At 36.5% G+C, this 24725-nt stretch overlaps 1 protein-coding gene across 1 annotated transcript in view; it reads left to right on the forward strand.

Annotated features, from left to right (window-relative positions):
- Positions 1-24725, forward strand: part of CDH12 (cadherin 12) — a 138199-nt gene that overhangs the window by 22923 nt on the left and 90551 nt on the right. The window contains exon 2 of the mRNA XM_042869178.1: positions 10528-10822. Coding sequence (XP_042725112.1) covers positions 10528-10822 — 295 coding nt within the window. The remainder of the gene's footprint in view (positions 1-10527; positions 10823-24725) is intronic.

The following is a 24725-nucleotide window of genomic DNA, read 5'->3' on the forward strand; positions in this document are numbered from 1 at the left end:
AATCAACAGTCTTCTGTGGGGAAAAATGATTTCACATTAATTCAGCTTTTTTTAAAGCTGTTTCTGAGGAAATCTTGCAGCTAGAACATAACCACGTGTTCTTGGAATTCAAACATGTGCAGAGGGTAAAGATTAATTCCTACAAATGCTCTGCTGTACTGTCCATGGCTTTATCTCATGCCTTTTAAGCATAATTGATTAATGAATGCTAGATTATTTTGTATTTTATTTTGTATAATGTTGTGTTTTCTTATTTGAGGACCAAGCTAAATGAAGACTAGGCAATTAAAAATTCAGATAATATTCTTTTCCATGCATAATACCCTGTGCCTGTAAATATCTTAAAATTATCCCTCAAATGTATGTGTTAAAATTTTATTTTACTTTATTTTTTGCTTCTGTGATAGAAACTAAGATGATGTTTTGTTTTGTTTTTCTTTCCTATTTAGAAAAGGGAAGTATTTAAATACTTTATGATAGTAGAGCTTGTCATAGTGACAGACAGATTGAAGTGGAATCCTTCTGCTCTGTCATTTCCTACATGCTCAGAAGTGTCATTATCAAGGAAAAAGAGTTGCCTTAGCTGACAGTGCTTTACAGCAAGTGTGATCTACGGAGCAAGTTTTTTGTATTTAACATAGCATTAAATTTAAATGCATGAGGAAAAGATTTTTGTATATTCATTTTTAATCTAATCAGTGAAGAAAAATATTTGATGTATTAAGATTGAAAAAAAAAAAAAAAAAAAAAGCTTAATCAGCACCAACAGAATTTTATAGGCCCTTGCTTCTAGACCCCCAAATTCAGATTGGCATTGAAGAACATACCAAAATAAATATAAAATGAAATGGCTGAAGATTTATTTGCTACTTTAGGATTCCAATCAATGTCAAATTCAACATAAGCTTGTAGAATCAGTTTAGAATCTTTGACCTCTCCAAATGCAATGGCCTTAAACAGAAACTCTTTCAGCATATGTTTCCAGGTATGTCTTTACTCAGAAAGGCCTAACAGCTCATCTTTCTTATTGTTTTATAACTACAGGAACCTGTTCTTTTACAATAGAGCTGCTGCTAAAACTGTGTATTTATCATTAGTTGATTTTTATTAACTATTTTTGTCTTTTAGATATACACACAAGGATTACAGCAGAGGTGGACCACTGGGTAGTGAAACAGGAGTCAGTATGGTGATCTGTGTCTTTTCATGTCTCTGAATACAGGGAACTGTGACTGCCTAAAGCAGGATAAACCTATTTTAAGGAGTCTTTGACTTTCAGGAGAAGCTGCCTCTGGAATTTTTGGACAGCTGATTCAGGGAGCCCAAGTCAGATTTGAAGAGTCAGGCTAAAAGAGGCTAGCTTTAGCTAGATGGGATGTTACAGTAGAGGGAAATTTGGAAGTGTGAAGGGATTTAATTTGACTCCAGCAGCTGGGAGCAGAGGAGTGAACATCACCCTGGAAAGCACTGTGTGGATGCAGAGAGCCACAGGTGCCATTTGACATACTCTTCTTCCGTGATGGCTGTTAGTAGGCAGGATTTGTTGTGGTGGTTTTTTTCCACTGAAGAAGCTGAATATATGATGATACGCTGTCTTCCTGGTGACATATTCATAGTCAATCCTTCAGCATACCCCAAGGTATTGCCATTGGCATCAGTAGGGCAATTTCTATGAGGAAAAAATGTCCCTGGAATCAAGCAGCTGTGTAGCTACAGCTTCTATGGGAAATCAAAATATCTAGAAAAACATTGTCCATAATGCTATGGCCCATAATTAGGTGAAATGAGGAATCTCATACACCATTCATGTGGGATTTGATATTCAAGCATGTGTCCCCTGTGGCTGATGGTATTTTCAGCGTAAAGCCTGAGTAGTTAATGTATAAGGAATATGGAACATAAACTATATGATTTTGTGTCCTGTAGCTTAAGACATCTATAGTGCAGTTCTACAGAAAACGAATTGCCTTCACACACTTGCAAGAAGACAGATCTTGTCATTTCACTTGGCAAGTATGTACACTTCATTTTACACTGAAAATATCTAACCTTACCAACAGCTTAATTTCTGAAACTTCCACGTCAATTTATCAGACTGCCTCTCTGCTGCCATCTGTCACCCAGCAACAACATGGAAAGGAATATTGGTGGGAAGGTTCAACCTCTAGTGCTATACTACCAACATCCACCTCTGATGTCATGGTCCAGCATAATAAAATAGGATTTACTTTTGGAGAAGCTCTCATATTTATTCAAACATTGTAATTCGTATTTTCATGCATTGATCTTTTATATATGTTATAGTACTGGTACAACAGGGAACATAGTGCAAAATAATGTATTTCAGTAAGTGTACAGTATCTAGAGAGATGCAGATGCTTTTTGCTTCTCTTACAGATTCCTGTATCAAAAGGGAAGTGCTACAATCATGTATGGTAGCTACAAAGAGCACCACACCTTTGTCTTTGCCATTTTAATAAATTACAGCAATAACATCGAGTGTTTTGCAGATCTCACACAATTAAATAGCAAGAATGCACGATTTGGTTGTAATTGCTTTCCTTCATTTGATTTTAGAATTAAAAAGTAAGTATTGCCTTGAAAAGGTGCATTAGTATCTGCTGCTTAGAGCTGTGATGATTTTTTTTCCCCAGACGTTGGTCATCATAACTTCCCATTCTTTGTTTCTCAGTTTCAGATGTCAGCATTACAATCCAATATAGCCACCAGGGTTCCAGCCAAGTGCTGATGTTGATTGAAATGATCACTTTAACAGGTGTAAATCAAACTATATCTGCTTTTGCCAACTGAAATGCATTCATCTATGCAAGGTGGTGTCTGGCACAGATTCCTTTGAACCAAAAGATAGCTTACTGTGAATTTCAAGTACATGATAGTAAAAGGAAAATACCACATCTGTTCACAGGGATATGTGCATGGCATTGCTTTTCTCACCTGATGTGTTGAGGTCTTTGGACTTAAGGGTTCCAGGTTCAATCCTCTGCTATGTTTCTGTGAAATATTATACAAAATTCTGGAATTATAAAAGTGTAATGTGATGGAGAATTTCCAAAGAGTTGTCACCAGCAGCTGCACACTTCATTGTAGATGATATTATTTCAGTAAGATGTATGGAACTGCATTGGAGAAATAAGAAATTGGAATTTTGTTTATTTCCTCAATCTTTTTTCTTTGGTTATAGTCTAATTGCTGTTACTGAAATTTGTTGTTGGAATCTGTGTTTTTCTTGTCACCATACTGTTGTTGGTAAAAGCTTCAACAGATTCTTGGTCCCATAAACTGTTCCAGTTCTGCAGAACACTGATACTTTCAAAATATCCCTCTTTTCCAAGCAGTAACAGAAGTGTGTGAACATCACAACAGAGGGTGCTGAGGAAGGCCTCTGTGTCATCATAACCATTAGTTAGGAACTGTGCATGGATCTGTCCCTAAGAGGTGGCATACTGAAATTCACAAGGCAGGTGTGGCAACATGGAAATCTGTGATGGGAACTGGAGGGAGAACATCTCTGCATACTAAGATGTTTCTAAAACTTAAGAAAAAAAAATAATCATCCAGTACCTAACACAGCTGTTGCCTTTCACGCCCGTACCGAATTTCCCGGGAGACCGCAGCTTGGCCAATTACTGAGGCGACACCAATATGATGAGATGGACATCAGGATCTGATGTCCATCTGGTACATCTGATGTCCATCTGGATCTGACAACACACAGCTCATCAGGCAAGATCTCTATTGAAGACATTTCTAATCCATAAAATAAAAGGTAGTTTTTTAAACAAACATGGTTTAAGCTGGAAAGACTTGAAACAATGAACATCCTGACAGCTTTTCAGATACTTTACATACACAGATTTGAGCAAGGTGAAGAAGTCAATTAAGTTTTATTTATTATTTCTACCAAATGAAATTAAACACAGCTATACTCTTAAAGTAGTTGACACACTGTTGAGTTCAGTAAGAATATGAATTATGCAAAACTGAATTCCAATATTAATACTTTTAAGATAAAAAGAGAAGCTCAGGACACAGTGTTTCTGTATGCATCAACTCTGACTGAAACGATGGTTCAAAACTCATCATCAGAATTATAAGAAACTTGTAACTTACATGTATAATTACTTGTATGTTCAATAAGCTAGTGTTGATAGAGCTTTCATTTTGTGCAATTGATTTAATTTGGAAAGAAAAAGATAATTATTTAAGAATGTGCTTTTGCACATTACTTTTTAATTCAGCATAGTGCAGCAAAAGTTTTTCTGTTTTTCTGGAGGAGCATGGAATAACAGAAATTCATAGCTTCTTAAGTCACCAATGATGAGAAAGATTAGGATTCATTTGAACAGACCAGGTCAGGTAGAGGTTTTGTTCCTTGCTAATTTGTTCCTAATGACTTATTTACCATCAATATTACTAACTGGCAGCCACACTCATTATTGGAAAAGTCTGGTCTGACTTAGTATGCTTAAACTAAATCCCTGTGACAGAAGGAGATAATGGTTTTATTTAATTGGATAATCAGTGATTTAATTTAAATAAAACTCAGCTTTATTTGACAAACAAATAATTAGGAAAGAGGTAGAAAACTTTCCTATTTAATTCCTCTTGAATAAGAAAGTATACTAATCTAAATTGGACAGTATATAAAAGGTAATTAAGAAAGAACCATGTTGTGTTGTTTTTTGTTTTGTTTTTTTTTTTTTTATCTCCTATAAAAATTAGATAAGTGCCAATTCTTGAAAGTAGATGTTTTACATAACATAAAGAAACTATAACAATATGTTTCTAAGGAAATTAATCGTGATCATAAGATTGCACAACTTGCTATTTCAAATAATTATTTTTAGTATTACTTTATTATATATATACATGTATATATTTTTTTCTTTAATTGAGTTATTTAATTATTACTGAATATTGTCATAGAACTAAGAAAGGCTATTTGTGAGTGGACATGTCTATTAAAAGTCCTTTACAGAACTAGTACAAAGATAAACCTTCTTATTGCAGATAGTTTTCAGCCTTATAAAGAAACAAAGCTATATTTTCCAAACAATCTATATAAACCATTATTTCCCTCTTTTTTTAAATTCATCTTTCTTTTATTACATCATTTTAGTTACTGTTTCTTTCCATATGCTTATATTGTGTCCTAACTCTTCCTGACACCAGTTTTAGTCTGGGATCTTGGCTGATTAATGCATGTTAGCTGCATATTTGAAAGGTGCCTTTAGTCATCCAAATTTTTGGATCAATAAACATTTACACTGAACGTGACGTGAGCAGGTAATGTCTTGTCCCTAAATGTCCTCTGAAGGGTATCTCCATATGTGCGTGTGATGAAGACAGGAGAAAATAAAAGTATTTGATTTGATTAGCGACAATTGCTCTGTTCTTCGGATAAGTTGGTTTCCTGAATTAAAGTCTGTGACCCACTACCTTGTATCTTGGGGGGAAAAAAATCAGCTTGTGTTTTTAGTTGGAAGAAATAATAACATTTATATAAAAGCCACAAATGACAGTCTAATGATCAAGTTTTAAATGAAACTCTGCAATCTATGTAGATCATACAGTACTTGCCAATATAAGATGTGTGATACATATCTTCACAAACAACTCTCTTTAAAAAGGACAGTGTTCCAAATACAGTCTTTCTAGGTGGCTAGTATAAAAGGTTTGTCATTTACATCCTTTTCTTCTGTAGTGGTCTTCTCTGTTCCACCACAAAGACATTACAGATCAGAATTGCCATAGTAGCTTTGCTTTGCATCTGCCTTTTCCTTACACAAATCATGATTTTTTTCTTTTCCTCGGTTCAGGCTACCATTTCATGATTTTTTTTAGCCCATGATACTGGTAACAGAATAAAACTCAGTCCAGTGTTCCTCGACTTTTAAAAGTGTTTTATTTTCTTTTTTTCTTTCTGTCTCTTGTTCTTGCATTGTTTGTTTGTTTTGTAGGTTGTTAGTTTGCTTTTGCTTTCTTTACCAATATCCATGAATTCATGAAGTACTTTGACTTTCCAAAACATTCAAAGTTCATTAATGCAAGTGATTGAAGTGTTTAAGATGTACGGTTGAGAATCAGGTGCATAGTATGCTGTGGAACTTACTACCAAGGAATGCACGTTTCTAATCCGTGCTACTACCATGTTCAGTTCTGTGAGGAGTATACAGTAGTACTTAAAGTATGCTAAATTAATGCATTTGCTGATCTTACCAGTGTTTACAGAAGTCATATAAAATTATTTGTGCATCTGTGTAAATTCAGTAAACACTGAGTTAATAACACTGAATTGTTAAATCTGTAAGCTGATAAAATCTGCTTTTAGAAAAAAAAAAAAAAAAAAAAAAAAACACCTGTTTGTCTTACTGAGCTGTCAGGATGTGCTTAGTTCACTATTAGTAATGAATAAAAGTTCATGGAGACCACCAGAAGCCATCTTCATGTTCTGAAGGTCCTTCTTATAAAAAGTATGTCCTTACACATCATTCGATTTTCTGAAACATTGCTACTTCAAAGTTAATCTCTGCCACAGAGTACTAACAAAGTTAATGTCTGCCATTAGAAATATACAATCTTTCTGTGGAAGCGGGTAAAAAGTAGGTCTGGAGAATTTAAAACCTTACATCTCAGAAGGAAGTCTTAGGCAGACATACAGATGTTAATGGACCTATGAATTGAGTATCACAGTTGTTTTTCTTTCTTTTTTTCCTCTCAAAATAAGTTGGCTTTGTTTTTAAAAGTGGTGGTAAGGAAGGACAGGAAATGTTATGGCCTGCCATAACATTTATTGCAATAATCATACTGCTTGCTAGCAATTAGACATAACTGCCTGTAGAACTAATATATAATTTCTTCTTGATATGCTTGTGGTGAGTTGTATTATCAACGTTTTAATTTTCTCTGAAGCAAACTAGCTGTCAGCTACTTGCAGGCTGAAGCAGACTGTTAGATCATGTGGCCCAGTAGACTGACTCAGTCTGGCATCTGGTACTGGATGTGATTCAAGAACACTGTCATAGTTTCTGCATAGATTTACACAATGTACTTCACAATGCTCTCCATCTTATTATTCATACTTGATTTTTTTTCTCAGTCTTTTCCTTTGCCATATGTGTTATTGTTTGTACACATTAAAAAGAATTATGGGATAATGTGCCTTTATCTGCCATTACAGAAAAATAGTCATAGTTTTTTGCACTAACAGAATTTGCTGCAAGAAATGATTAATTTTACACTTATGGTAGATTTGTCCAATGATCTGACCCTAAAATTGTCTCTGTGTTACTTAGTAGAGAGGATAACAGAATATATTTGAAATGAATCATTAGCATTTTCAAACCTTTGTGGAATTTCAGCATTCAGAATTTACAGAGAAAATGTAATAGTGAAGAAAATTCATATGAATACGCTTGTTTGTACCACAGTCTTAATAAATTTAAGTAATTCTGAAATGTAAACATGTTAGGGGACTTTCAATAAGATTTTTGTAGTTATGTTCCTGTCTTGCCTGTCTTGTAGTTGTGTTCAGTCATAGAATCATAGAATCACCAAGGTTGGAAAAGACCTAAAAGATCATCCAGTCCAACCGTTCACCTATTCCCAATAGCTCCCAAATAGCAAAGCAGGAATTAAAAAAATAAGTACAAATCAGGAAGAAAACTGGAATACCAGAAGAAGACTACTGGTGCACACAGTGTCAGAAAAATAGTGTATTGCAAATGTTCCAGATGTTCTTCAGCACAAAATGTGTCTTTTCTCCTAATGCAATACAGTATGTAGCATATAAAACCAAGATACATTACTGCATGTTTATTCTTTAGCTTAAACTCCTTTCTTGAATATTTTAAGCATTCATTGCCAAGACTACTTTGCTATGAAAGTCCTTGTTCATTGATGAAGAGTTGGACTAGATGACCTTTAAATGTCCCTTCCAACTCAAATTCTGTGCTACTGAGTCCAACCAATGCTAGTTCCTCTTTGTCTGTCTTTGCATCTGAATGTCAGTGTTGCATCTCTTTTTATTGCTGGAGAATTTAGTTCAATTTAAATTAAAGCAATCAGCTTCTTAACTACAGTAATTAGATGCTTTGTAATGTTTAATTGCCCCACAAATTGGATAGCTCAATATGGGTTGCAAATAAGTATGCTCATTGTCCAGCAACAGCATTTGAGGAGCCTATGACATGGTTTGATGAAATAAACACAATGTGACAAATCCTAGGTAATGCAATTCTGGTTAAATCAAAGAAATGATTTTTAGATTATACCAGCTGAGTGATATTTCTGAGGCACAGTAAACACAACTAAACTACAGAATTGCTCGTGCTACTAGTTGCCAAGTCCAGTAAATTTGAGATTTGCTTGTACTTATATCCTACTTTCATTCTTTTAGCAGCCCTTGTTTTGATTTCTTCTTGTTATATTTTTTATTTTTTCCCCTATTGGTGGAAAAAAAAAAAAGTATAATTATTTCTCTATATTATAAACCTAGCTGGATTTGTTACTAATTGAATGTAAACCCTTCAGCTGGCAATCAGAGAGACTCAGCCGTCTCAGCTTTAGTTCCAGGTCTGATAACTGGATATAGGAGAAGAGTCAATATTCTTTGCATGGTTTCCTGTTTACAAATCCTTGCTTGGATATCATATTCTTCTTCCTTGTGATATTCCTTTGTCCAGGAGTATGGAGCAAGGGGGACATCGTAATAAAGCCCAGACATACTTTGTTTAATACAGTGAAACAACTAAGAAAATGCTGAGGTTCCCTTTATAAAATTACATTTTTTTTCTGTGAGCTTTCTCAGCATCTTTTTGATTTATTATTTTGTTTCACTCCATTTGTGTCTGTAAGCCTCTAAAACTGATAACGGAAGAAAAATAGCAAGTTTCAGGTGAACAAGGTATAATGGAACAGCAGGATGCTTGCAAGCCACTTAAATTAAAATGATGAGGAAGAAATAGATATTAATTATCTCAGGCTCCATTATCTTTCCATTTTACAAGCAGGGAATATTTAACTCCCCAGGAAGAAAAGAATTAACTTCCTTTGAATTTTTCCACAGTGAACCAGTGCTCAAGAAGCAAAATGCTTCCTTTCAGACTGGAGAAGTAATTTAAAATCCCATATAGGGGGTAACTAGATGAAAGATCAGAATCCAGTATGTTCACTGAGCAGGAATGATGAAATGAAAAGGTAGACAAAGAAGAGACTATGTTTATGTTCACTCTATCCCACAAACTATGACCTCCTCCACAGTCACAAGGACCTACTTTCAATTTCAAGGCAATAGCTATAAATGTTAATAATTGCCTTTACCTCTTTCTCTGTGGCTTAGCTTCTTGCCCCATTACCAAAACCATTATGTTTCTCAGCAATTCATTCTCTACATAATCTCATTTCATGTCCCATGTTTCCTTTATTGTGTTTCACCTTGGACAGTACATCATGTAAATAAAGCCTATATCCATAATCTGCTTAAAGAGAATTCACTCTTGAAAACACCATTCCAACTTGTGTCCATTATAGCAGATCTCTTTAGACCTCATTAGGTGGGACAAGCAGGTGAGTATTTTAAAAGCTATTTCAGCATCTGCGATGTAACCTTGAGTATATATTCAGAACTTCTAGTTGTATTTAAAGTATGAGCATGAATCAGATAAAGACATTGAGAAAGATGTTCATCAGACCATATTTCTACTTCAAAAATGCCTACATTTTCTGTTAAAGACAGTGTTATAGTAGACAATGATCAAAAGGACAAACACAAATTCTTGGATATTTTTAAGTATTTTCTCAAAGTAGAAATAGAGATTTAACATTCAAATAGGCTGGAAAATGTGCAAATTGGTACTGAAGATGAAAACGATTGAGTTAGAACTGATGTATTTTTCCAAAAGGGAAGAGAAAGCCTAACTTCAAATTATTCTCTCTGTATCTTAGAAAAAATAGAAATAAATGATCTACTATTTGTGGAAAAGAGGTAGTATTTTTAAATTCTGTTTCATATGTATTATGATGGAAGAGCAGTGTATTGTCCTTTTTAAACCAGGTTTGACTTTGAGTTTGTTTAGCATTTCAACAAGCTGTGTGTGAAATGAAAATGAGCTGATTCTCTTCTACTTCTGTGAAAGCCAAATGCCTGTGAAGGATTTTGACACCCTCTCATGTCATCTCAAATTTGTTTGATGCAGTTATTGCTGTTTTTTCCATTATTGGTCTTAAGTTTTGGTTTCTAATAAATCTGAAGACCTTTTTCATTGCAGTTTTAGTACTGAGCAGCATTCATGGCAGAAAACAGGTTTGAAATGCTGCCTGTCCTAGATATCAGATAGAGCTAAAAATATTAACATTCTACTTGCATTTTTTGTGTGCACTTAAAGACATAGGAAATTGGTTCCTGTAACACTTTTTATTTTACATAAGAAAAAAATAATAATTACTTTCAAGCCTGGAAAATGCAATTAATGTTTCTTTCCTCCCTTTTTTCTTTTTGTTCTCAAGCTTCATTCTGATTTGGACAAGGGAGTGGGCACTGTTAAATATACCCTTTCAGGAGATGGTGCTGGCACTGTTTTTACTATTGATGAGACCACAGGAGATATTCATGCCATAAGGAGCCTAGATCGAGAAGAAAAACCTTTCTACACACTCCGAGCGCAGGCTGTGGATGTTGACACCAAGAAGCCACTAGAGCCTGAATCAGAGTTCATCATCAAAGTGCAGGACATTAATGATAATGAGCCAAAGTTTCTGGATGGGCCTTACATTGCCAGCGTACCAGAAATGTCTCCAGTGGGTAAGAGGCTTTAAACTCTTGATAACTAATTGCATAACTCTTGATAACTTAATTGTCTCAATATGCATTTCCTGCTGAGGAGAAAAAGGGAAGGCTGAAATGAAAATACGTTTTCAAAAAGTTACTGTTAGAAATGTCTCACTCTGTATGTAGAAATATGCATATTGCAGTTTCATTTTTTCGTTTCATTTTTTGCTTTATTTGCTTGTTTAGTAAGTTATTGTCCTACACAAATGAGTCCTTTTAACTTTTAATTCCTGAAGACATGAGAAGAATAGAAATGGTACTCATGGCAGATACTGTTTCAGAGATTCTGTACTCTCAGACATGATATTGCATGTGATGAAGTGTGTTCCCTTTTATTCCTAGTTTGTGTTCATTATTTGCTGTGAAACATCTTGCCGTTTATTTTTCCTGCCTATGCTGCTGCACAACTAATAGCATTTGCATAATCCCATAGTTATGATATGAGGGAGAATTCTTCATCCTGTTACCTCATAGGTGCTGAAAGTAATGATAGCCCTCACCTGGCAGTCACAATGAAAAATAGAAGTGGGAGAGATCCAGCCAGACTTGGCTGAGGTCTTGAAAACCTATTTAGTCATGATATTTAGTGCACTAGATTCCTAAGCCAGAAAACAACAACAACAACAACAAAACAGAAGATTGATTGCAAACATGGTATCCATGTTACTGTGGGAGCAGAGAATTGTAGAATCATATAATTATTTGAGTTGGAAGTAGTCTTGAAAAGTTATCTGGTCCAACATCCCTGCAATGAACAGGGACGTCTACACTCAGATTATGTTGTCAAAGCAGAGAATGGCTTGTGGGTAGCCCTGAGGAGAAGGATTTTTGGGGTGTCAGTTGATGAAAGACTCAACATGATCTGTCAAGGTTCGCTTGTAATCCAGAAGGCAAACTGTATCCTAAGCTGCATCAAAAGAAGTGTCAACAGCAGATCAAGGAAGGTGATTCTGCCCCTTTTCTCTGCTCTTGAGACTTCACCTGGAGTACTGCTTCCAGTTCTGGGGCCCCAAACACAAGAAGGACATGAAGCTGTTGTAGCAGGTCTGGATGAGGGCCACAAAGATGAACAGGGGGCTGGAGCACCTTCCCTATGAGTTAAGGCTGAGAGAGCTACATATCTTCAGCCTAGAGAAGGCTCTGAGGAAACCTAATAGCATCTTTCCAACACCAGAAAGGAAATCTTCAAGAAAGCTGAGGAGGAGCTTCTTATAAGGGCATGGAAGTGACAGGACAAGGGAAATAGCTTTAAGCTGGGTGAGGGTAGATTTAGACTAGATGTTGGGAAGAAATTCCTTACTGTAAGGATGGTGAGACACTGGAACTGGTTGTTGAGTGAGGTTGTGGATGCCCCCACCGTGGAAGGATTCAAGACCAGGCTGGATGGGGCTTTGAGCAACCTGGTCTAGTGAGAGGTGTCCCTGACTATAGTAATGGGGTTAGAACTAGATGTTCTCAAAGGTCCCTTCCAACTATGGATGTTTGGTAAAATACTAATCATGATTTGATTTTATGGGGAATTCTTCTCAAGGTATGCTGTGCACTATAGCTTTTACCTTGACTAGGAGTTGCAAGACTGAAATGTAAATGACTATTATGCAACCTTCAGACATCTATTTAAAATAAATAGATTTCAGTGTATTCTCCCTTGGAAAAACAACAGCAAATGCTATGGCAAGAATACGTCCTCTTGACCTCCACATTATTCTGGCACATTCACTACCTCTAGAAGATTTACACATAACAGTTTATTTTCCTCCATAGCAAAAATTAAAGATGGATGAAAATTGATCAGAAAAGTCTAGTCAAGGAAAAAATACTCTAAATGGAGGCCTAAACTCCAATTAGTGGTTACTAAAGCAGATAGCAGATTTTGCTGTTGAGTCGTCTTACAGCAAAAATACAGAAAAATGCCTTCTATGATGTGCGAGGAGATAGTGCCTTCTCAGATCCAGGTCTTCCCACTTCCATTCACTCTCTCATAGCTCCTGCTATGACACACAAGCTCTAAATTTTCAGAGGATTTAGCAGTTACTGCTTCCCATTATCAGTACTATTTAGTTTCACCTATAGAAGTGCATAGATCTACCACTGTCTGAGGATAACATAGAAAATCACTTTGATTTTTTAGCTAGTGTTTTTTAGCTAGTGCTAGCATATGGTTGCTTTGGCAGAAGTACTAATAAACACATCCTGTTTTTTTTTTATACTAAGATTTTTTAGTCATCAGTTTTGAAGTCCCTAATATTTTAAACTTCACTTACTGTATTTTTGCAACAGTGTCTTTTAGGAAATGCATGCATACACATTGTTTGTTTTCTGTGGGAAACGTGCTACAGCATGATTCTTTTCCCTCCTTTCTAGTAATTTCTATGACAGGTGATGATGGCCAACAGTTTACTGTTTTTTATTGTTGCATGATACTCACATGCAAAGATTGACTGCATTTGGTAGAAACTTATGCTGGATCATCATAGAATGGCCCAGGTTGAAAAGGACTATAATGGTCACCTAGTTTCAACCCCCCTGCTACAGGCAGGGTCACCAACCACTAGACCAGGCTGCCCAGAGCCACATTCAGCCTGGCCTTGAATGCCTTCAGGGATGGGGTATCCACATCCTCTTGGGCAAACTGTTACAGTGCATCACCACCCTCTGAGTGAAAAACTTCCTCCTAATATCTAACTTAAGCCTCCCCTGTCTCAGTTTAAAACCATTCCCCCATGTCCTATCACCATCCACCCTTGTAAACAGCCATTCCCCCTCCTGTTTGTATGCTTCCTTCAAGTACTGGAAGGCCACAATGAGGTCTCCTCGGAGCCTTCTCTTTTCCAAGCTAAACAAGCCCAGTTCTCTCAATCTTTCTTCACAAGGGTGGTGCTTCAGCCCTCTAATCATCTTAGTGGTCCTCTTCTGGACTTGTTCCAAGAGTTCCAAGTGTCTTTCTTGTGCTGGGTGCTCTAGGCCTGGAAGCAGTACTCCAAATGGAGCCTCAGAAGAGCCAAGCAGAGGGGGAGTTAAATGGTAATAATGAGCAGAATATAGACAAAGTTGAGAGAGAACCAGCAAGTAAAATTCCTAAGACAACACCCACTGTAAACACAGAGTATATATTCCATTTGGACACTGCAGTAAAGTGACATATGCAAAATACCTTTTAAGTCCCACACTCTGTATTGGTGGGAAAGGAATGTACAGAGCTGGGAAGTCTTGTGAAACAAGGTGTCCTTCAGAGCCCTTACACACTGTTTAGAAATTTTCACAGCTACACTGCTCCCAGTTTTATAACATCTATTAATTGCTGTCATTGAAGCTTTGGTAGCTGAAAATACATCTTAGCATTCATTCCCAGATTCAGAACTCTAGTCCTAAATCTATAATAAAATCCTGTACTGTGGTGATAGCAAAAGATAGAAAAATTCCTAGGATCCTAATATCAGGTTTTCTGAATATAGATAACATTTAGAGATACTATGAGACGTTTGGATACAGCACCTGTATTTTCTAATAACTGTGTTATTGTCAATGCATGTTTTAGTTGAAAATTTGACTTTTTCCATGCAAATTTTCTTTGAGATTATATTAAATTTATTTTACACTGTCTGTAGACCAAGGTTTTTCTTTGATTGGTTTTTGGTTTGTGTGGGTTGTTTGTTTTTTTGTTTGTTTGTTTGTCTTTTCTTTTTGATCGGTAGATAGGTTTTTTCCTCTAATCACTACCACTCCTTAAAAAAATATTAAGATAGTGCTCATCTTTTAGATTTTTCTGAAGACAAGATAATTTTGGGACTACCGTTTCTATTTAATGATGCATTCTTTACTGGGAACCAAATTTCTTCATGTTCTATTTACTCAGAAAAAGCAACATCAGCAGGATGCTTTCTTGCTTTAAAACTAATTTAAGACACCTGCAAAACAGAATACCTACCTGTTTTACATCAGAAGCAATTAACTTCACACCTTCCACACATGCAGTGTAATCTACTCACCTACAAAAAGGGGATACAAATAGATTTATCACAGATACAAACAAAAGAAGTACTGACTTTAAAAGTGTCTTAGTTACAGACTGCTGTATCATGCAGGCTACTTTACTAATGTATGATTTTTCATTATTTGAGATACTTTTCTAAGAGTGTGTAGTTTATATACTGTAGTGAAAGGATGCTGTTATCTCAGAAGCTGACATTGTTGCTCATATAATCATTGGATGAGCTGCAGAATACAGGAACTGGATGACAAAGTATTTATTTCAGAAGGAACAATGATGTAAAGTTCCCTACAGAGAAACTCAGTAGATGGAGTAGAACTGAACACAAATTGCTATTATGTTAACCTGTGCCTAGTTAGGAAACTTACAAGAGCTTAGGGTCTAGACTTTTTTCTTTTTTCTTTTTCTTTTTTTTTCCTTTATTTTGGTATTGGTTTGATTTAGCCATCTTTATCTGAAAAGGTTCTCTTGAAATAACGTGAATGCCAAAATACAGCACAAACTAGAAATGGAAATCTCCATGTATGAAGACTGAGAAGGGGAAGGAAACTTCTAAATTTGTAAGTTAGAAAAATATGTTGTCTTTAAATATAGCTTAATTTTGTTGCTGATTCTGGTGGCTGTACCAGCTTCTTTTGGAGGAGAACTCTTGAGAGAATGCAAATACAGAGCAAGTTTAGATGAAAGTTATCCCATTATTGAAACTTCATGTCCAAGTGAATCAAAACTACAGCATACCAGCATTAACACACACTCAAGGAAAGAGCTAAATATGTATTTCAAATATAAAGATATATACAGAGATATCTGTATTTCTTTCACTAAATAGGCATTTTAATCGATCATCTTCTTAATGATGTATTACATGTGACTAATTTATAACTTCTGCCACAATTTACTGTTTGTTTTCTAAGATGCTGCTGTTATTCCTCTATGCTTACAGTTGGGACTATACTAAACTCATTAACTCCCTAAGTTACAGATACCATGTGTTCCTTCCCAGACAATTTATTTCCATACCTTTCCACTAGATTAACTCTTTATTGCTTTGGGGAGCTCTACAAACTAGAGGACATCAAGGCAATTTTTTTTACCCTTTTGGTTATTAATTAAATAGTAATGGAATATGTTCACATTACACAGCTGTATTTCTGATTATAGTTGAATTCTATTTAAAATGGCCTCAGTGGTAACATTACAATGCTCTATGATGTTAGAAAATTGGTATCAGGTTATTTTTACTGGGCATCCCCCATGGTACAAAACAGCAGCTAGAACATAACAAGCATGTTATATATATTCTTCCTAGTGCAGGCTACAGACAGCCTCTGTGAAGTCTCTGGCACTATTCCTTCTGAAGTTAATGCTTCAGTAAGGGTTATGCTTTAGCATTGACAAAAGCTTATAATGTTTAAGTATATGTTTAATGTACCCAGTAGTTTAATGTAAAGGGATGTCAATCTGTAGAAAATTAATCATATGAACTGGTGGGCAGAGACAAATTCAGGAACCTGCACACTTGTTAAACTTTGCGTACAGTTGCCTGCCTTTGTGTAGCCAAGAGCTTACCCTGGTATAAGGTATTTAAATGGAATTACGTAATGTCACAGGGAGATGTCTGGTGGTACAATCTGTGCAGCCTCCGTGTACAATTCTACCATCTCCACTATGATCTCCATGCTTTTTTTCTGGTGTTTAAAAGTTCTCAAAGACAGTGATGGGAATTGGATGAAATATTCAAAATAGAATTGCACTCAATTTGAATAGGAGGATAACAATGACTTGTTTATCCTCTTTTCTATATCTAATTCAATCATTTTGTCTCTTTTGTCCATGGGTAATCATTAAACCGATAGCTCAGTAGGATTTTCCACAGTGATTCCACAAACAACATTTGATATGTAACTGAGCTATGACCCATCTATGTGACAGTTCTGATAAAGTAGATTTTCCCAGGTGTGTTACTTTCAAAGAATCATAGAATTGCTCAGCTTGGAAAAGACCTTGAAGATCATAAGTCAAACTGCAACCTAACCAAACTTACCCTAACTCTAACTACTCTCTGCTAAGTCATGTCCCTGAGCACCACATCCAAATGGCTTTTAAACACATTCAGGGATGGTGACTCCACCACCTCCTTGGGGAGCCTATTCCAGTGCTTAACAACCCTTTATGTAAAGAACTTTTTCCTAATATCCAAACTAAACTTACCCTGGCACAACTTGAGGCCATTTCCCCTCATTCTGTCCTCTGTCACCAGTGAGAAGAGACCAACCCTGCTCTTACTGCAAGCATCTTTCAGGTATTTGAAGAGAGCAATAAGGTCTTCCCTAACCCTCCTTTTCCCCAGACTGAACAGCCCCAGTTCCTTCAGCCTCTCCTCATAGGGCATATTCTCCAAGCTCCTCACAAGCCTTGTTGCCCTTCTTTGGACCTGCTCCAGCACCTCAATGTCCCTTCTGTATTGAGATGCCCAAAACTGAACACAGAACTCGAGGTCAGGCCTCACCAGTGCCGAGTACAGAGGCATGATGACTTCCATAGTCCTGCTCATCACTCCATTCCTGATACAAGCCAGGATGCCATTGGCCTTCTTGGCCACCTGGGCACACTGCTGGCTCACATTCAGCCAACTGTCCATCGTAGTGTGAAATCTCAGTGACTTGGTGACCTTTCCATTCCCCTGCTATGTTTTGCAGAAAATTGTTTAATTTTGTCAAATTGTTACCTGCTTATATGTTTTCTTTTACTGGCTGTCTATGAGTTTAGATGGCAATGGCAGTCTCCCTCTAGTAAAAGACTGGTCATTTATCCCCACCATTTGATTTCTACATTTTATTTAGGTATTAAAAAGATGTTATCTCTTTGAAATTATTACTATTATTGTTGCTGCTATTTTCAGTGTTATTCATTTATTTATAAATAACTCTTTGGTTTGGAACCTTGCTCAAAGCTTTATGAAAATTGAAACACTGTTTTTCTATGTAAATAATATATATATATACACACACTCAGTGATTCACTTAGCAGTTTTAAAAGGCTTTATAAAGAATGGCTTACTTCCACAACACTGTAATAACTCATAGAATCACAGAATAGCTTAAATTGGAAAAGACCTTAAAGACCGTCTAGTTCCAAATTGCCTGCTATGGGTGGGGCTGCCACACCAGATCAGGGCTCCATCTAACCTGGCCTTGGAAGCCTCCAGGCATCCATGGCTTGTCTGGGCAGCCTGTTCCAGGGCCTTACTGCCCTCTGGGTAATTAATTTCTTCCTATTATCTAACGAAAATCTTCCCTCTTTTAATTTGAAGCCCTTCCCCCTTTATTTTCATTATTAGACAATCTAAAAATTAAGTCCCTTTCTGTTTATAAGCTCCCTTCAAGTTCTGGAAGCCACAGTGTAGACTTCCGTGAGCCTTCTCCAAGCTAAACAAGCCCAGCTCTCTCAGACCTTCCTCATGAGAGAGGTGTTCCTCTCTTATGACCATCCTCATAACCCTCCTCTGGCCCTCTCTAAAAGCTCCACATCTACATCAAGTCTTTTGATGTAGACAGGTTTCCCAGCCAGTAATATTATTTTTCTGTAATTGAAACTAGGCTATTTGGTTTTACTCTGAATGTGGCTGTTTATTATTTTTATGATGCTGAATCATGTTAGTTCTTTTAGTATACACCGAGAAGCTCAGTAATTATTAGTACTGCATTGTGGTTTGCATAATCCTCTCTGGTTTTAGAATATATTGTGTTAGTTTGTTAGGATTATCAGTTGATTTTTGTCAGTGACTCTATGACTGAAGGACAGGTGTTTTAGTGTAGCATTGAGAAATGCAGGAATTGTTTCTAGACACGCATGTGGAATGTCTAAGCATAAAATATATTGTATTGATTGTTGTTTTACTAGTCACTGACCAACTGTAACTGTTAAAAATTAACAAGAAGTTGCTTTTTCTGTACCACAGAATGGCTCTAAATTTTAAATATCTTTTCAGCAAGACCTGTTCTTTTGGCCACCAAGTGGTTTTAAACATTGAAGACGTTTTAAAAGTATTACTTTTCTTAGCTGCTGAGTGACTGTAAACCTTAAATATGTTTTATAAAAGCTGCTTTTCAAGTTGCTCCCAGCATGGCTAGGAACATCATTTTTCTTTAAGGACAGAGCTATTTTTTCATATTAGTTCAGTTCTATTTATATTTTTTTCAAAGAAGAAAAATTGAAAAACTTCACTTGCACAAGGTAGATCTTCATTCATTACAAGCAATCAAGTCCTAGCCATCTTTTTAGAAAGAAACTGCAAGTAATGAGAACAAGTCAGTTTTAAAATGCATTTTTTGAATATTTTATGTGAACATGAGCATATGTAAATCTAGTGTTCTTCTCCTCCTATATATATATATATACACACAGTATATATATATTGTATATAACACAGCATTAAGTCAAAATAATTAAAGCACATGTGAATTATATTTATACTAAGATAACTGGCCTAAGAAATCAGTCGCTGATGGATTGTGACTAATCAAGTCATCATCAGTCCTAGAGTAGGACAAGACAGAAGGCAAAATAGTCTCCAAGCTTGCTAAGCAAATGGGAGTCACTAAACCAAATAAGATTAAGGGCTTTAATTCTGTATGCAGAAATAACTCCATGTGGCAAATTAGATGTAATTCTAGGAAGGTCAAGAATGATAAGAAAAGTGTTCATGACAATCTGGCTTTAATAGAACAATGAGAATAAAATGTAAATTGCAAATATTCTGTGAATGACAGATTATTCTCTGTTTGGAGAATTCTGTAAGTTTTAAAGTCTATATCAAAGATACTGCAGATGAAAATGAAAGCTTAGAAAAAAGGATCTTTTGAAAACAGGGGTATGAAAGTTCTGCAGAATGAGGAACAGCACATGAAGGAGTATTTTTAAAAGGCATGTTGCCCAATTAAGTAAGTGTATCTGACTGCGGACATTAAGATTCAATGATCCTAGATACTTACCACTTCTCCTCAGCTGTAATAAGGAACAGCATGGATGGGCAATCTAACACAATGTCTATCCCGTACACTTTACATTTTTCCTGATTAAAGGACTATTACAGGTCTTACATGAACTTAATCTCCCTCCAACCTCTGATCAATATATATCTCAACAGAGCTGGTTGTAACCTTTCCAAAGGAGTAATTATTTTTATAACCTTCTGTGGAACTGAAAGATAAAGACATGCAGTTCCGTTAAAATATTTTCTGAAAAGACATGTCCATTTTGTGAGTCGTGTCCCTGGTCAGCTAATTGACATTAAACAAGTGGCTTCTGAATTCCTAGAGAACCATTTTTTATTCCAACCTGAGAATCCAAGCATGGAGTAAACCCTTGCTTGTTAGCAAGCAATCTGTAGGCCAGGCAGCCTTCTTTGGAGCTGAAAATATACTGGTTTGCATTTTTCTCAGTTTCTCTGCCATGACAAGGTTTCTCTGCCATGCTTCCAAGGCTGCAACAAAACAGGTTCTAAAAAAGTAGGAAAAAGATCAATGGAAATGAAGAAAACTGTCCTCTTTGCAAATAACTCAGCAGAGTCAGTATTATTGTCTGGTGTGTGCTAGTACTTTTTTTCTGGAATTAAACAGGACAAAATGGAAAAGTAGAACTACCTAAAAAATCGTAATTTAAAAATATTTCACTGTCAGCCTTGCCAGTTGTGTTTGGGTGTCTATACATAAGCCATCAGTAGCAGTGAAATCATTGAGGGCTAGAGACAAGACTGGAAACAGATGAGCTTACATGTGAATGTAAAGAATGAAGCTGAGGAAGTGGGAAAGTTTTACAGAGTGTACAGATTTCATTTTAAAGGAGCTATGGGAAAGTAATGTAGCACCTTCAACACTGTTTTAGATTTGATTCAGAATGTTACTCCTAAAGAGGCTGATATGGGTTCTGCTAACAATCCACAAATTAATTTTTTTATTAGAAGTTTAAAGGATACCAATTCATTAAAAATTAGTAATCATGGTATGAGTATTCCTATGGAGCTGTTTTAAAGGATCAGGAAAACAACATAAAGTAGACAAAGGGATCTCCACCAATGGCTGCCTGACACACCAATATGCACGTATCATTAGGTGAGAATGCATTTGCAGGTACTTCCAGAGATGTAATTTGAACTGACCACTTTGATCTTACTTAGTACATAGATGCTTACATCTGATTTTCCCTGGAAGTAAACTGTTGAGTAGTTGTCAACTAAACTGTTGAGTAGTTGTCAACCCACTGAAGATGGAATGATGTTTTGTGGATAAAGATTCTGAGAAAGATAATATAAATCACAGTGGTCAATCACACAGCAGGCAGGTGAGTAAATCCAGAGTTGAAGAGTATCTCTTATTATATCATTCATATTCATGGATGCTGTCCAGACATATAATGATGAGATCAAGAAAGCCAAGGCACAGATGGAACTAAACTTTGTGAGGGATGTGAAAAATAACAAAAAGGGGTGCTATGCGTACATTGGATAGAAGACTCAGGCCAAGGAGAGTGTACTTGCTCTGATAAATGAGAAGGGAGATCTGGCAGTATCTGTGATGAAGTGACAGCATTGCTGAACAAAGGAAAGGTAACTTATGCCATCTGTCTGGACTTCTGCAAAACTTTTGATGTGATTCCACATCGCATTCTTATCTCTAAATTGGAGAGATATGGGTTTGAAGGGTGGATGTTCAGTGGATAAAGAATTGGTTGGATGATTATAGCCAAACGGTTGTGATCAAGGGCTCAGGACAGTGACAACTGTTGTCCTTCCAGGGGTCTATCTTGGAGTGGTGCTATTTATCACTGACTTGTTGGTGACAACACTAAGCTGAGTGATGCAGTTGACGTAATAGATGGAGGGGATTGAAAAGTGGGCCCATGAAAACTTAATAAGGTTCATCAAGTCCAAGTGCAAGGCATTGCAGTCATCTGATTTGGGGCAATCCCAGGTAGGTGTATAGACTGGATGAAGATCTCATTGAGAACAGCTCTGTGGAGGACTTGAGGGTCCTGATTTATCTGAGGGAGTGCACTCTCCTTAGCATTGTCTAAAGTAGGGTCTGGGGTCCTCACCACAAGGATGGAGCTGTTAGATCAGGTCCAGAAGAGGGCCACTGAGGGAGCTTGACTTGTTCATTCTGGAGAAGAGAAGACTTTAGGGAGACCACACTGTGTGCCCTTCCAGTTCTTGAGAGAATCTTACGTGTAGGAGGGAGACCAACTTCTTACACGGTCTGATAGTAATAGGACAAGGGGGAACAGTTTTAAACTAAAAGAGAGGATATTAGATTAGATGTTAGGAAGAAGTTCTTTACTCAGAGGGTAGTGAGGCACTGGCACAGGCTGCCCAGAGAAGTTGTGAGTGCCTCATCTCCAGAGGCATTTAGAGCCAGGTTAGATGGGGTCCCGGACAGCCTGATTTGGTGAGTGATAATCCTGCCCGTGGCAGGTGTGTTGAAACTAGATATCTTTAAAGTCCTTTCCAACCTAAGCAGTTCTGTTGTACTATTATACTTAATTTATGTTTATTTCTGTTAGTGAACCATGCATCAGTTTTACAATTTACAATATACTTCTATTCTGAAGTAGTATCCTAATTTTTTTTAAATATAACATTTTTATGTGGCTAAGTTTTCTATCTTGTTCGACCATAGGAAGTTCAAATTAGAAGCCTATTACCATCCTGCCTCTCTAAATGATTAGAACTAGAACCTAGAAGAAAATTAGACACACATTTATACAGATTATTGTGTCATCGTCTTTATGGGAGGAGGTTGTATCCAGACACAACTTATTTATCAACTGTTTAAAAGGGCATGTCAGATACTTCTCTCATCCCTATTTTGTTAGTTCTAGTGACTGTATACTCTCTAAATTGGTCACATAATTTTACAAAATACATTTTTTCCTATTTTTGACATTTCTGACTTTGTCTGGGAAAAAAAGGTGGATAGAAATAGTTTATTTATTTTTTATACAGTATACATCTCTATCAGGCCCTGTCTTAAACAGATGAAATCTATAAAATTCCATGTGGAAAACTTTTATTGTCTCAATTACTTCCACTTCTTGCCTCTGAGCCTTTATTTCTGCTGACCTTTAGCAGTAGGATAACAGTAATCAATATTTTCCACAGTTTTGAGAGAATTCAGATGAGATACATGCCTGAAGGTTCATATGCTCAAGATTGTAATTTATAGTCTTGCAAGACATGATAGAGATACAGATGCTCAAATTATCAGCCCTACTTGCTTCTTCTCTGGTTCAGTAACTCCAAATTCATCTATTTTTTCTTTCTGCTTCCACTCCATCTCACCTCATCCCTGAATTCCAAGCCAAACCATGTCAGACTGTTTTTAGCAGATGTTAGGTAATCCTGGGGTTCTTTCATAGTTTTTGCATGTGATTCTGAATGAATCACATTCACAAGTTTTAAATGTTGGCACACTATTAATCACTGAGCAAAATCCAGTGGGACATAACACCTCATAGTTCAAACAGCTGATGATCCCATGTGCCTTCAAAAGAGATACATACAGAAAAAAAAGAAAAAAAGAAAAAAAGAAAACAAACCAACTTCCCCTAATTGCAAAGAAAAAAATGGCTTAACATGATACCTTGAAGAACTGTGTTTATTAGTTCTATTTGCAGTATTATTGGAGGAATAAGGAGGGGAACATTTACATTTATGGAGGAAGAGGAGGAGTGTCTGGATATATGTAAATTACTGCTTTTATTTGCTACAGTCCAGATTCAGACACTAGAGTACTGGGATTTCTACAGTAGAAAGAAATAATGGATTCCCTTTTCAGCTTTTCTTTATGACAAATAAACAAAAACAAATTCTGTTATTTCCTGAAGGAATTATTTCATAAATAACCTAAAATGTGCCAATATGGACTACTTTCCTAAATCCGTATGAAGCTGGTTAGTTGTAAAACAGGAGTACTTACTTTGGGCAACTGCACAGCAAGAAGAGATATTTGAACTGCTCATTTAAAGGAAAGCTATGGGATGAGAACCACACCAGCACATCCTATTGATCTACAGCTGGGCTGAATTTGTGGAGCTTCAGTAACAGTTATACTGCAATCTGGATACTTTATATTTTAGCCACCTTTATCAATATACTTTGGGGAGTACAAGGGAACAATAACAGTCCTGATAGAGTAGCTTTTATGGCAGTGTGTGGCAAGGGACTTCAGGACACCAAATCAACTGGTGCCTTGCGTAGATGTCCTGATGGTTCATATCCACTGTTGCACTTACCCAAACTGGCTACGTTAAGGCCATTATCAGCCTCCCTGCCCATATTGCTAATGTGTTTTATGGTTTGAGTGTTTACTGACTTGCATGCACAGTGTGCATTGTGTCTGTACTGCTCTTATGAGCTGTAGAGTTCTTGGACTTGATAGTAAGATCTCATTAAGGAGTGTTTTTTACCCACACATTCTCACACAATATTTGTAAATGTATTATGAAAATGAAAAAGTGTTATGGGCAACTTGCTTTTTTTTTTTTTTTCTTGTCTAAATGCTGGCCATGGAAATGATTGTGAAAACCATAGGCAGGTTCCCAAATAGCAATTAAAAATTGAGCCTGAAGCCTAAAACAGCACTGAGCTAAAATTTTCTGGTATGCATTAGAGATGCAAACCAATATGTTTTGGAAATTTGGCCAGGCAGTTGGAGCAGGATCTCTGGAGCTCAACCAGATCATACACAGTTCAAATTTCACACTTTGGCAGCAAGTGATCTGGGATATGTCTTGAAGGGTTATATGCCCATACGGATTTATTTCACTGATCCCAAATGTAGTTTCTTAGTGCCTGCCTAAACCTGGAAAAAAAAAGAATCTGAATTT

The sequence above is a fragment of the Lagopus leucura genome, unplaced genomic scaffold, assembly GCF_019238085.1.
Source record: "Lagopus leucura isolate 7727_CA_CO unplaced genomic scaffold, USGS_WTPT01 Super-Scaffold_100002, whole genome shotgun sequence".
In the NCBI taxonomy this organism is placed as follows: domain Eukaryota; kingdom Metazoa; phylum Chordata; class Aves; order Galliformes; family Phasianidae; genus Lagopus; species Lagopus leucura.